This window comes from Gadus morhua, chromosome 12 (assembly GCF_902167405.1).
Source record: "Gadus morhua chromosome 12, gadMor3.0, whole genome shotgun sequence".
NCBI lineage: Eukaryota > Metazoa > Chordata > Actinopteri > Gadiformes > Gadidae > Gadus > Gadus morhua.
The window spans coordinates 6,475,405-6,490,404 of record NC_044059.1 but is presented as its reverse complement, the minus strand read 5'-3'; the positions used below and the strand labels follow the sequence as shown (position 1 = coordinate 6,490,404).

General features: G+C 48.0%; 1 protein-coding gene across 2 annotated transcripts in view; it reads left to right on the top strand.

The window, feature by feature from the left end:
• Positions 1–9,296: 9,296 nt before the first annotated feature.
• The window catches only part of LOC115555019 (E3 ubiquitin-protein ligase RNF220-like), a 33,577-nt gene continuing 27,873 nt past the window's right edge, over positions 9,297–15,000 (top strand). The window contains exons 1-2 of one of the 2 annotated variants that reach the window (XM_030371700.1): positions 9,297–10,056; positions 11,306–12,118. In XM_030371700.1, coding sequence (XP_030227560.1) covers positions 11,464–12,118 — 655 coding nt within the window. In that variant the 5' untranslated portion in view covers positions 9,297–10,056; positions 11,306–11,463. The remainder of the gene's footprint in view (positions 10,057–11,305; positions 12,119–15,000) is intronic. The other variant, XM_030371699.1, reaches the window with a different exon arrangement.

Here is a 15,000-nt window from a genome sequence, read left to right as displayed (position 1 = left end):
CCTGGCACCCAATCAATGGCTTTTAATTGTTTTCTCCTGGTTGGTAGCAGGACGTGCCAGCGGCTATTGATCTGTTTGAGCAGAGGCCACTCACAGAGCACAAACGAGACCTTTACCTGACTGAGGTCCAATACATGATTTTCCCCGTGTGTGTGTGTTTGTGTCAGTGTGTTTGTGTGTGTGTGTGTTTGTTAATTTGTGCGTGTGCCTGCATCCATGCATGCATGCATGGGTGTGTGGCTGTGTGTGTGTTCGGAGTTTGTAGGTCTTTGTGTGTATGTGTGTGTGTGTGTGTGTGTGTGTACGATAAGGGGCTTGGGGAAGCGCAGGCTATGTGCGTCAATGGGGATTTTGAGGTGGACAGAAACTACAGTCTGTGTAGAATTATCATGAAGGGCTTAAAAAGGGATGCACACATGTGGCCCACTCCACCGTATGAGCATATAGAGTGAGGCGCACGGGAAAAGTTATCGTTTCAAATTACGCAAGACAAAAACTAGAATCTTATGTCAATATTTACAAATGAAATAACAAGGGGGGGCCGATGTCACAGTGCTGGAATCTTTGCACCTTGCCTGACTGCTCGCTGAACCAGATCTCTCTCTCTCTGCAATAATTACACCCTTCAAAGGGCCCCTCTTCCCTCGGCTTGATTTTGTCTTTTGTCGCTCGCTGAATTTGTCAATTTGAACAAGGCAAAGTTGAGAGATTGGGGGGAAAAAAAGGCGTGGAGGGTGAGCCGAATGAGAAAAAGAGAGAGGAGTGAAAAGAGGGAGAGAAGAGGAGGGTGGGGGGGGGGGGGGGGGGGGGGGGGGGGGGGGGGGGGGGGGGGGGGGGGGGGGGGGGGGGGGGTGGGGGGGAGGAAGATGGCAGCAGACGTGTTATTTGACCTAGACTGCTGAGTGAGAGCAGTCTGGCTTGTCAAATCTCTATGCTAACAGTGAATAGCTGTATCTGTTCCGGGCACCGCGGGGTGTCATGCACTGTGGCTTCATGCTCCAGGATCACTCTGGATAAAGCCATTGGCTGGATGACACTCTGGCTTTTCTTTTGTTGTTGTCTCACTTTCACTTTCTTTCCTCCTCTTTTCATGACTTGGTGGAGGTTGTTTGAGTTTTATAGAACATGTGGAAACAGATGTTCTTATCCATGGCTGATCTCAGCAGCTGCAATATTTCCTTGAATGTATCGGCGTGTTTGTGTGTGTGTGACTGTTTTATATCCATGTCTGTCTACTTTCAATGGTAAAAGTGGCACCTCTGTAGACAATGAGAAACAAAGGAATTAGCTGCACATGCCTTATGCTCTCGTACTCATCCCCAACAGAATAAACCTCCCAGCTTTGGGTTATTAAACCATCTCAGTCTTTTTCCCCCTGTCTTTGTAATATATGCCCTATCTTTACTTTGTTCCCTCTCCCTCTCTCTCTCTCTCTCTCTCTCTCTCTCTCTCTCTCTCTCTCTCTCTCTCTCTCTCTCTCTCTCTCTCTCTTTCTCTCTCTGACAAACACACACACACACACACAGCTGATTAACAGGAATAACAATGGAATTAATCTCAGAAATCAAAGATTGGTCCTTTTTTTTTTCCAATATGGACTTATGGGTTGCGTTGCCAATCAAAATAGCCAGGCAGATGTACAGAGACATTTTAATATTGGCCAATGTTGAATGCCTAAGAAATGTTAATTTCTCTCACTGGTGTGGTCGCAACCCCTGAGGCAATTCATATAGTGGTCTTTAGGGGGAGGGGGAGGTACTTGAGGAATAGACGTGTGGCCCAGGGCATGTGAGTAATTGTATTGAAATAACCACGGCACATTGAATGAGTTACAGGCTACGTTTTCTTTTTGTTCTTTCGCTCATTCTTTCACTTCTTCATCCTTCTTCTTGATTTCATTCTTTCTTTCTTGTATTCATTCACCCTTTCTTTCATTCTATCTTTTTTTTCTGTCCTTCATGCTATCTTCCTTCCTTTCTTTCTTACTTCCCTTGGTTCCGCTGTTGTTGTTGTTTATCCCGTGATTTGGTCTATCGCTTGTTGTTTAGTCATACCTTGTATTGCCAATTAAAACGAGATTCCTCTTCTTTTCTGACTCTTGTAGCGGTCTTCATTACAGTGTTCCCCAGCAGAAGCGCGGCGTGTCTTGTGATACAGACGTGGATATCATGTCATCCACCAGAGGGGGCCAATTATACAGACTGAGGAGCTCTGCGGCTATAATGTGACCTGATGTTCCAGCGTGACATGAGCAATAAGAATTAGAGGAAAACACTTTTTTTCTTTTTTTTACAACTTACACAAACGAAAATCATATTATTTATAGCTGCACCCGTTGGTCTCACCATACTCCTTCTCTTTCCATTTTCCTTCCTTCACACACAGGGACCCCCCGACACACACACTTCCCCTGTGTGTGTGTGTGTGTGTGTGTGTGTGTGTGTGTGTGTCTGTGCGTGTGTGTATGTGTGTGTGTCTGTGCGTGTGTGTGTGTGTGTCTGTGCGTGTGTGTGCGTAGGGGCATTCTCTCTCTCTCACGCACGCACGCACGCACGCAAGCACGCACGCACGCAGGCACGCACGCACGCACGCACGCACGCACGCACACACCACACACGCACCCTTTTGGGCGGTCTTGTCCTCTCTGCGGGTTCAGACTAATGACTAGTGACAGTCCACTGAGGGGAGCGAGCTGTTTGCAGTCAGCAGTGCGTTTGTTGGTAATTATTTTCCAGAGTGTCACATTAGTGTCAGCCTCGTGGCTGCGAGGGAGATTCTGGAAAGGACGAGGTCTCTGGCTGGATGGCTGTCTGACCTAACTGAATGGCCGACTTCAAATGGATGGTTGACTTGGCTGGCTGCTTAGATGGATGGATGGCTGCTTGGCTGGCTAGCTGGCTGGATGACTGGCTTGCTGGATGACTGGCTGGATGGATGGATGGATGGGTGACTGGCTTGCTGGATAGATGGATGGCTGCTTGGCTGGCTGGCTGGATGACTGGCTCACTGGATGACTGGCTGGATGGATGGATGGCTGCTTGGCTGGCTGGCTGGATGGACGGATGACTGGCTGGCTGGCTGGCTGGCTAGCTTGCTGGATGATTGGATGGATGGATGGCTGCTTGGCTGGCTGGATGGGTGACTGGCTGGCTGGCTGGCTGGCTAGCTTGCTGGATGATTGGATGGATGGATGGATGGATGGCTGCTTGGCTGGCTGGATGGGTGACTGGCTGGTTGGCTGGCTGGCTGGCTGGCTGGATGATTGGATGGATGGATGGATAGATGGCTGGCTGGCTGGCTGAATGGCTGGTTGAACGTATGAATGGATGGCTGGCTGGCTGGTTCGATGGATGGATGGATGGTTGTCTGGTAACTAATTGGCTGACTGGCCGACTATCTAACTGTTTGCCTGACTGGATATCTGGATAGTTGTCTAGGAAGCTTGCTTGTTGACTAAATGCATGATTGAAATGAATGTGTGTGTGTGTGTGTGTGTGTGTGTGTGTGTGTGTGTGTGTGTGTGTGTTTGTGTGTGTGCGGTGCATAATGTGTGATTGTGTGTGTGTGTGTGTGTGTGTGTGTGTGTGTGTGTGTGTGTGTGTGTGTGTGTGTGTGTGTGTGTGTGTGTGTGTGTGTGTGTGTGTGTGTGTGTGACTATCTCAATAGTGACCTGACAAATCCCCATGAAGTTCACCGAGTGTGGCCCCAGCAGATCAGGGGCTGACGCCGCCACTGAGGGCCCTGGATGGGAACACACGCAAGATTGTATGTGAATCCTCCTTTGCTCAAGTGCATGTATGCTAATGTAGGTGTGTGTGTGTGTGTGTGTGTGAGTGTGTGCATGTCCCTAGGACTCTTGGGAGGAAATGTGTGTGTGGGTGTGTGTGTGTGCGCGTCTGTGTGTGTGTATGCGCGTGTGTGCATGCGTGTGTGTGTTTGCGTGCATGTGTATGCGTGTGTTGGTGTGCTTGTGTGTGTGTGTGTGTGTGTGCGTGCCCTTGTCTGTGTGTGTTGTGGGCACAGTCCCTCGGTCTCTAGGGAGGAAATGATCAATGATTGAGAACTTAATGCACCTCTCTGTATTCCTCGTCACATTCACACTCGCCAGCAGCTTTGTCGCGCATGCACAGACACACACACGTACATGACTCCACTCCCTTTCTTTCTATCACTTTCTCTCATTGTCTCAGACACACACACACACACACACACACACACACACACACACACACACACACACACACACACACACACACACACACACACACACACACAGAGAAATGTACACACACACACACAAGGTTGCATGTTTGACAGCTCATCTCTCACATGTTCCCTTCCACTCCATCATACAGCTGTCTGGATGATGGTCTCTCTCTCTCCCTCTCTCTCTCTCTCTCTCTCTCTCTCTCTCTCTCTCTCTCTCTCTCTCTCTCTCTCTCTCTCTCTCTCTCTCTCTCCATCCCCCTTCCATCTCTCTATTCCTCCCATTCTCTCTATCTCACTGTCCCCCTCCTCCCCCTTAACTCTCTCTCTCCTCTCTTTCTCCCCCCCCCCCCCCCCACACCGGCCCTGTCTGTTGCAGCTTAGTATTTGCCGGATGTTGTAATGTCCCTTCTCTCCTTAAGTTAATAAAGTGACCTCCCTCTGTCTCCATAGCACTGCTACTAGGACGGACTCTGTTGATACAGAGAGAAGGTAGTGTGTGTGTGTGTGTTGGCGTATTTGTGGTACCCCAGCGTTCCGCCCCCCGCTCTCGCTGTCCTGCAAAGTCCTGTGTGGCCCCGTGTGGCCCCTGAGTGGCCCCTGCATGCTACTGTTCCTGTGTCGTCTGCGGCGGCACAGACAGTTTAAACATCGACAATGACAAAGACATCGTCTGAACCTGGTGTGTTGTTGTTGGTGTTGTTGTTTACACTCCTGTTGGTCTTTCAGCGTTGTTACAGATCACAAGCTGGAACATGCTGCGCTAATTGTTGGGGGAACCCAATTAGCCCTCTTTGACAGCCCAAAAGTCTATATACCTCTGTGTGTGTGTGTGTGTGTGTGTGTGTGTGTGTGTGTGTGTGTGTGTGTGTGTGTGTGTGTGTGTGTGTGTGTGTGTGTGTGTGTGTGCGTGCGTGCGTGCGTGCGTGCGTGCGTGCGTGCGTGCGTGCGTGCGTGCGTGCGTGCGTGCGTGCGTGCGGGTGCATACTTGCATGTGTGTATGTGTGGGTGCGAGTGTGTGGGCGGGGGTACGTGTGTGTGTGTGTGTGCGTACATGTGTGCGCATGTGTGTGTGCGCCCACACGGAGGCTGTGTGTAGATAAACTATATCATTGATACCTTTATCCACCGCAATTCACGATGGAAAACGTGAAGGGTCTCTAATTGTGGAACTAGGAGCCTTGCTGTAATTATCTCAGGCAATCTTCACTAATGAGTGCCGGGGAAACGATAACAGCGACAACACACACACTGACGTCACAGAACAGAAGAAGAAAGAGAGCCGAGGCGACCAGACACTTGTTTACTTCTCCAATTAACCAGGGAGAAATTATTTTAAAGACTCCATTGATGACCTCTGGCACTCTCATAAAAGAAGCAGAGCGACCTCATTGAGCTGATTTAATTCACTTCCTCTCTACTCTTAGTGGTCGGGGACTACAGACAACAGGAGGAGCGGGAGGAGGAGGAGAACAGGGGAAATTAAACGCAAGTAACGATAAGGAGAACAAGCAGAAGTCTGGAAGTGATCAGGAACAACGACATTAGCGCTCGCTATTCAATCATGCGTGACGCAATGTTGCAAATAGCCTCTAAAACAAAAGTAGGCAGCATGAAGAAAGCTAAAATAGTAAGGATAATTTTAACACATAAAGACAATAAAAAAGTACACAAAACACAAAAAAAGTTTAAAACAAAAAAATAATAGAATGAAAATGTCACTTGGTGCGATAATTGTTTGTAGGTGTTTATGACTGTCTGTCTGTCTGTCTGTCCGTCAATAAGTATCCGTGTGTGTGTGAGGGTGTGTGCACGCTCACACATGTGTGTGTGTGTCAGTTATAAAAAGAAAGCCGAGTGACTCACCTCATGCCAGAAAAATGAAGACATACAATTAACATCGCATCCCATCATTCTCAGCTGAGTGGGCACGCCTGTAATTGGTTGAGTGACCGGTCTGCGTGGCTCGGGGTGGCAATTTATTTCTGGGAGCCCAGCAGTTTTTACCCAGGGCTGTTAACGGCCCCTGTGCCATAACCTGGCTGAGACAGCAGGGACATCATTAACACTTCAGTAAGCCTGCAGGACAGTCACCCTGGATCCTCAGTGCAGCACCCACAGCCACCACCACCACCAGCAGCAGCACGCACGCGCACACATGCACGCACGCACACACACAGACACATGTGCATGCACGCATGCACTCGCGCACGCACGCACAGACAGACAGACACACACGGCCAAATTGGAGGAGCAGGATGAATGTGAGAATAATCACATGTCAATGAAGCTGCTTTTGGACTTTAAATATATAAATATATATATAGCATTTGACAAAATGAGGAGTAGGACCTATAGCTCCAAAAAGCAACTTCATTTATAAACATAAACTTTGTTCATTGAATCGTGAATGCTGCCAAGGAAAAATTCTATCTTGGCACACAGTGTCACACACTAGGTTACATACGGTCATGTCTAAACTCATATCACCAGAACTCCCTCTTGGGAAACTAACATACACATACTTGTGATAACAAGACCTCAGCCATTTCAGAGAGCCTTGTGATTGGCTGTAAGTTTGAGAAATTACCACCTCAATAAATGGAACTTGCCGTAAACTCTGGACTCGACTTTTTGCGATGTTCCGATTTCGAGCCAATGCGTCTTTCCAAGTTCAATGATCAGAATATATTAATATCACCCTAGAGAATCTGCATCAGAAAAAATCACACATCGTAATTAATAATGACTACAGTATATGTTAGCTTACAGAGCAGCTGAAAAATATGAACGTAAATTCATTGTAGGTCAAATCATGTCTGCTACTTCCTGAAATACCGTTTTTCAAGTGTATTTTTGCCACGATGAGGGGATAGCATGAAGTCCCATTCAGTTCCACTCATTCAGATGAGGAGTGGTAAGGGTGTTCGACACCCAGCTGAAAGGTACAGAGTTGTAACCCCTTTAGTCCTCCTGCAGGCATCCTGGGGCAAAATATTTAACACCTACCTGCTCCAAATGTATAAAATAAGTGTCTTGTTAGAATGAAACCTTGAAAACCTTGTTAGAATGAATGGTTCTCCCCTGGTGTCGCCGCAGGACCCATGAGTGTCTTTAGCCTTTAAGAAAATAATCAGCAACGTCTCATGTATCGGTGAAAGCATTGAGCGAACAAAATGCTGCAACAATTGTGGCTAAACTCAACGAAATAGGACGCAGTTTACACCTGAATTAACCTTAAAACATTAGTTAATTCACAGGCTTCTCTCTAAAGCTTAAGGTTTGGCACGTGCTCCGGGACCTACTCAACATGCGATCCAACCTGTGGAAAATCCCTCGTCAAAACAAGTAAGTAGTGAAACGTAAATAGGCGGTGATCCATCTGACAAAACCAGAGCAAAGCATACAGAAAGGTGCCTGGATGGCTGGCTGGAAGGATGGCAACAGCAGGGGTTAGCTGTATTAAAAAGAAACCTGCATGTAAGTGAACACTTTGAGCGACGTAAACAGAGAGAAAGGCTTCGGTTAGCAGGGGCGCCTGGATGCGGCGACGGAAGTATATCATGCTCTATGCTCGTGGTAAGCGGTTGTCTAACCTCAAAACATATGTATGTGGCAGCGGCTCGCTCGTTTGGAGAAGTAATGACCTTCTCCCATGGCACGAAGACACGTGTGGCTCTCTGACAGCCAGACAGAGAGAAAGAGAGAGCGAAAGGGAGAGAGAGAAAGGGAGAGAGAAACAGTGTGGTCTCTTGCATATGTGGCCATTTTAATAGTCTGCATCTGCTGTCTGCCACCTCTTCCTCCAAAACGCACACACACACACATAAACACGCATGAACACATGCACAGGCGCACACATGCACGCGTGCAAAAGACATACTTGCGCAGACACACACACACACACACACACACACAGACACGCGCATGCACACATGCTCAAGTCCACACACTCGTAAACCAACCACACACAAACACACACCCACACAAATACACACAAATGCTCTTTCCCACAAACACACACACACGCACACACGGATGGACACCTGCTTCTTTACAAACAGCCGGTCTTAAAGATGAGGAGGACCAGGATGTGTAATCTGGAGCTCTCAATGAATTCAGAAGACAGACAAATCAGGATTCTATCCTGTTCAGCAGACACACACACGCACACACACACACACACACACACACACACACACAAAATTGGCTACAAACAGACAAGAGAGCGAGAGCAAATTTCATTTCATACTCTGCGATTACACACTGCATGCTGGGTAGAGTTAGCACCCTGAAATTGAACCTGCTGACTTCCAGCTGTTTTCTCCCTGCGCGCAATTTCTTCCTGTACGCTCCTTTGCTCTGATATTCCCAAATTCCCCATTTCCAATTTCTGATCTCTCTCTCTCTCTCTCTCTCTCTCTCGCGCTCTCACTCTCGCTCTCTCTCTCTCTCTCTCTCTCTCTCTCTCTCTCTCTCTCTCTCTCTCTCTCTCTCTCTCTCTCTCTCTCTCTCGCTCTCGCTCTCTATCTCTGATCTCTCTCACCCCCATGCGTGCACACACACATATTTACATACACTCGCCTTCTCTTTTTCCCCCCCAATGGGTCCCTCCATCCAGTTAAACACACACACATACATACACACACACTCACACCTACACACACACACACACACACACACACACGGCCAAATGGCTGTTCATTAAAGACAGGGACCTGAGGGGAAGCAATCGTCTGAGAGACGGAAATTGCGTGTCACGTTAGATTAGCAGTGTAAAGCCTCTGGATTGGCTCGGGGGAATAAAGAATTATTTCAATTACATTATTTCAAAAAGTCTTTAAGCATCCCAATACCGATAAAAACAAATTAAGAGTGATTTTGGCTGATTTGTGGTCCCGCCGAGTGAGGCTTTCTGACAATATGCTTGGGACAGGGGATATGAATAATGTGGATATCACGCTGGGGCTAATGTTTCCAGCTTGAAAGCAGATTATCTGTGACAAATAACACCATTCATTTGTATTGTGTCTCATCAAAAGGGAATGTTCTTATGTGTCAATCTTGTGCGGCCTGGTGCCTGATCCAGTCAATGCAAGCAGGCTTAGTGCGACATAAAACGGTTTAATTCAATCACTGGCCATTCAACGAATAGACAAAGTATCTAGGGCTTAAAGTCTAATAGGGATTTGGGGATTTTTTAATTAATTTGTATATGTTGGTGATGGTGTTAATGGTTTTTACATTTACAGTCTGATTAATAAGCTTGTACAACTTCCTAATTCAGGTTGTATCAGTGATGCTTATCTTAGTTTTCTGTTTTAAATATCATGCATACTTTGCTCTCAGTCCAATTCCACAATGCTAAATGCATCTCTTCTGGCGAGATGATACTTAACAATACATTATTTGAGGAGATTGTTTTCTTGTGTGTCTCTAGTAGTGAATAGGTCTGTCTCCCTGGGAGCGAGGCATCGGGGAAGGACATAGGCTGGAGAGAAAGAGGGCAGGGAGAGGGAGAGAGGAGGGATTGTCAAAAGGAGCGCCTGCTACGAGGACCGGGAGCTGAGAGGCTGCTGACACACCGACAGCGACCGCCACAGATAACAGACGCGTCCACCGATGCCCGGCTTTTTTTCTTTCCAAGGTAGCATGCCACTTTGTTTAAAGTTAGCGAACAATCGAAAGAGTTTTTAAGGGATTATTTTGTTAAGGGGGTGAGCGGCGCTCCAGCCTTTTGAACATCTGGAATCTGGTTTCAAAGCTCCGCGTGACTCCGCAGCCCGAGAGAAAGTTGCACATCCTTTCTGTTTTAACCCTGGATCCTGCAGCTGAAGTCCATCGCGTTTAGTAAGTAAAGTAGCTACCCTGCATGATCATCGGAGAAACGATCGCGGATCACTTTGATTTGTTAAGCCTATTAGTAGTTTATTCTATGTATGCATGATTTTTATGTTGTTTGGTGAAGGTTATGCGAGGTGTATCAAACTTTAAATGCACTTTAATAGCTTTACTTAACCTTAAAAAAGCTGATTTAAAGTGAATCGGTTGTATGCTACACTTCGATTTGAATCTGTTTCCTAAATATATTATTTTACACGTCTCAAACTTTTTCTACACGTGCGTAGTTATTTTTCATTGATGATCTCATCAGTTTTATTTAAAGTACGACAACATCATCTGGACAGTGAAATGTAATTTTCATTTTCCCAAGAATAAAATCCGGGATCTATGTTTTTAAATGTAATTTGTTAATCAGAGGAGGATTGATGTTGTCCAATAAAGGTGACTGTCCAAAATCAATGGATGTAAAGATTGGTCTAAACTTCTAATCAGACATTATGCCTGGAAATAATCTATGCTAATGTTATTCTATTTATTGCATTTCAGTTTGACATAGTGGAACAACATTCATTTAAAATGCAATTTAGCCACCGGTTATTGCCAAATGAAGACATATTGTTAATAGTAATTTGTTAATTTACTCAGCTTCAATTATATACTTTTTATTTTATTTCCTTTAATTCATTCCGATTGAATTTTTTTAGACAAATCTTTCTTATGATAATGCATTTTGTGGGTCAGTTCCATTCCTATTTCAATTACATAATTGTTTAAATAATTATTAGTTGAATATTAGATTGATAAAATCGTCGTCCTAATTTGTAGCTAGCTAATAATATAATATTTCACCTAAATATAAGGATTCAGGATACTAATTAATGACAAGTTGGTTGAAAGTAATTTGTGTGTTTTATTACCTTTTTCTGTTCAGTTGTAAATCATTTTTACAGGCTCTCAATTGTGTGTTTTTTATGGCTTACAAATAGTTACATTTGAAGTCAAGCTGTCATATCGAAATCAATTTATAAAATAATTGACTTCAATACACACCTTAAATATTCTACCCCAGTAATCAAAAACTGTGTGGGAACTCTTGAAATAAGAGAAAGTTTGAATGTTTAAAAAAGGAGTTTGACTGACAAAAATGATCATTGTCATGTCCTCCACTCCTCTTCTCTCCTCCTCCTCCTCCTCCTCCTCCTCCTCCTCCTCCTCCTCCTCCTCCTCCTCCTCCTCCTCCTCCTCCTCCCTGCAGGTACAGACCCTGAGTGTGTGTGAGGTCTGACGGCCCGCACCCAAGCTCACACCCCGACGAGACCCCTCCGGCCCGCCTGACCCCGCCCCCCTCCCCCCCTCCCCCCCTCCTCACGCGAGACAAAGGGGGGCGGATCGGGAATCCTCCGTCGGCTCTCAATGGACCTCCACAGGCCCTTCAAGATGGACAGCCCCTCCTACCTCCCTCCCCCGCTGGCGTCCCCCGCCCTCATGGTGCTGGCCTCCACCGCCGAGGCGGGCCGCGACGCCTCCGTGCCCTGCCAGGCGCCCCGGCCCTTCGGGGTGCCCGTGTCCATGTCGGAGAAGGACCTCCACCTGCCCTTCCCGTCGGCCTCCTACACCTTCACCTCCATGTACCACCACCACCACCACCACCGCCAGGGGGGCGGCGGCGGCGGCGGCGGCGGGGGAGGCCCCGTGTCCGGGAGCTTCGCCGCGAGGGACTTCCCGGCCTCGCTGCTCCACCACCTGCACCCCCACTTCAACCCCCCCGGCCTGGACTGCTCCCCGCTGGGCATGCTGAACCACGGCGGGCTCCAGGGAGCCTTCCGACCCTTCTCCTCCCCCCACGAGGACAGGGACCTGGGGGCGTACCACTCGGCCTTCACCCCCGCCAAGCGGCTCAAGGGGAGCTTCGGCGAGGTGGAGGGGAAGGAGTTTGGGGACTTTGGCTCCCCGGGCGTCGGGTCCCTGAAGGCCGGCGAGGAGTCGGCGGGCAGGAAGCTGTTCTCCATGTCGGGGCTGCTGTCGGACCGGGAGGCCTCGTCCAGCCCGGAGGAGCTGCAGGAGCGCAGTGAGTGGACAGAGGCTGTGTGTCTCTCTTTGGTGGTCTCTTTTTCTTCCGCTCTCAGTTCTCCCGCGGTGTCTCTGGTTGTCTCTTGTTGTCTCATTGTCTCTGGTTGTCTCACATTGTAACTCGTTGTCTCTCCTCTGTCGTTGTCTGTCCCTCTGGCTCTGCCTCTCTCTGCCTCTCTCTCTCTCTCTCTCTCTCTCTCTCTCTCTCTCTCTCTCTCTCTCTCTCTCTCTCTCTATCTCTCTCTCTCTCTCTCTCTCTCTCTCTCTCTCTCTCTCTGTCTGTCTGTCTGTCTGTCTGTCTGTCTGTCTGTCTGTCTGTCTGTCTGTCTGTCTGTCTGTCTGTCTGTCTGTCTGTCTGTCTGTCTGTCTGTCTGTCTGTCTGTCTGTCTCTCTCTCTCTCTCTCTCTCTCTCTCTCTCTCTCTCTCTCTCTCTCTCTCTCTCTCTCTCTCTCTCTCTCTCTCTCTTTTTTTTTTTTCTCTCTCACAAACACTATTTTTCAGTCCCTCTCTCTTTTCTATCTCTTTCTCGGTCTAGCCATCACTTTTTCTATCGCTATCTCTCTCTCTCTCTCTCTCACACAATTTTGTGTTTGGCATTTGCCCCACAATGTGAGGAAATGTTTTGGTTAATAGTTTTACATGACCCTCAACTGTGTCTCCCAGAAGAAGCCCTTTCTTTGGGGACTATACTTATTTTTCCTCTAATGGAAATGATGTCCTCCATTTAAAAATGTCTGTCTGTGAAGGATCCCACACAACACACTTGCTCTGCTTGAACCCTTTAACCTATTATTTGTACTCTTTATGTATGCCATGCTCCCACATGTCCCCCCCCCCCCCCCCCCCACACACACACACACATACACACACTCCCAACATGGCTCCTGTCATAGAGTTGTCAAACATGAGCAGCCTAATTGTCACATCAAACACCTCACATAACCTGACATGTCATTTGTGTGCGTGTGTGTGTTTGAGTGTGTGTGTGTGTGTGTGTGTGTGTGTATATATGTGCATGTGCCTGTGCAAGTGCGTCTCCACATTTGCATATGGTTACACCACCCTGCACAACTACATTGACCGGGGTTGACAAATTGAAAGGAATCTCTGTGCTTAGTGACATCCATCAAAAAAAGCATGTGTATATATTCATGTGTGTGTGTGTGTGTGTGTGTGTGTTCCCCCCCATGCAATCCTAGCCCTCATCATCGCCCTAGTTGGTCAGTAAATTGTAAACGCGGGCCGCAAGAAAACTGTGCACCGTTCGACAAAATGAAACAGTGTCACTTATCGGGGGCCCCCCAGTGATCATTAGTTTAACACCATTAGGGCCCTTCGGTACACACTCAGATCTCCCTCAGACGGGGAGGACACACGCAGGGCAGCCTATGGACACATGACAAAGGAAGAGTGAGAGTGTGTACGAGTGACACCCCATCAGAGATAACGAGGTGGCAGAGGGCGAGAGAGAGGGAGAGAGAGGGAGAGAGGGAGGGAGAGAGAGAGAGAGAGAGAGAGAGAGAGAGAGAGAGAGAGAGAGAGAGAGAGAGAGAGAGAGAGAGAGAGAGAGAGAGAGAGAGAGAGAATGAGGGAGGGAGAGAGAGGGAGAGAAAGAGAGAGAGAGAGAGAGAGAGAGAGAGAGAGAGAGAGAGAGAGAGAGAGAGAGAGAGAGAGAGAGAGAGAGAGAGAGAGAGAGAGAGAGAGAGAGAGAGAGAGAGAGGGAGAGAGAGAGAGAGAGAGAGTATTACAGGGGGATGCGAGGCGGCGCTCCTTACCCTCAGCTCAATATGGCCGCCCCCACACCAGCCGTCTGATTTGTTGACAAATGAGTGGGAGAGGTGTCAGTCAGCACGCCGGCCACCAGCGAGCTCATTACCGCTGGGGATAATTAGCCAATGGCTGTGCTGCCGACGCGAGGCCCTGCCTTGCCTCCGACAGTGAGGGAGAGAGAGAGAGAGAGAGAGAGAGAGAGAGAGAGAGAGAGAGAGAGAGAGAGAGAGAGAGAGAGAGAGAGAGAGAGAGAGAGAGAGACGGGAACGGAGCGTGAGGGGAGGCGAGACATATGGAATGATGTGAAATCAAACCCACTCAGTGTCGGCCGCCGAGGGAGAGCGCCTGACAGATGAAAGAGAGACAGAGGGCGAGAGACAGAGGCAGAGATGGAGAGAGGAGCGCGCGAGAGAGAGAGAGAGAGAGAGAGAGAGAGAGAGAGAGAGAGAGAGAGAGAGAGAGAGAGAGAGAGAGCACCCAGAGCCTCGCCAGATCATAGCAGGGTTACCACCGGATATAATGACAATGAAAAGGGGGGGGCTGGGGGGGGGGGGGACACGTTGATACCCCCTCTCATTCGTACCACCTTGAAAGTAACTTTCATCCCACACAGTGCGGGGAGGACGTGAAAAAAAAACAGGGGCAGAGTTGTCTTAAGAAAAGTTTGGATTGTGCTTGTGTGCGTGTCACTTTGTATACATATCTGCAATGCGTGTTTGTGTGCTTTTGTTTGTTACTTTGAGTTTGTGTGGACACGTCTGTGTCGCTCATGTGTGTGCAAGGGGGGAGGGGGGGTTGTTTATTTTTGCGTGTGCGTGTGCTCCTGTGCGAGAGTGTGTGTTTCTCTCTGTGTGCCAAACGCATTTGTGTTTAATGTATCGCCAATCAGTGCACATAGTGTGTGCATTAGTGTTCGTGCGTTTGTGTGCACTATGTGTTTGAGCGACGTGCACGCGTGCATGTGTGTTTGTGTGTGTGTATGTGTGTGTGCACACGCATGCATGTGTGTGTCTTTGTTTGTGTGTGGGTGCATGGGCATGTGCGTGTGCATGTGCGTGTGTGCCTCTTTGTTGAAACTTCCTGATGGTATCGGCGGGGCTGTGTGAGTGA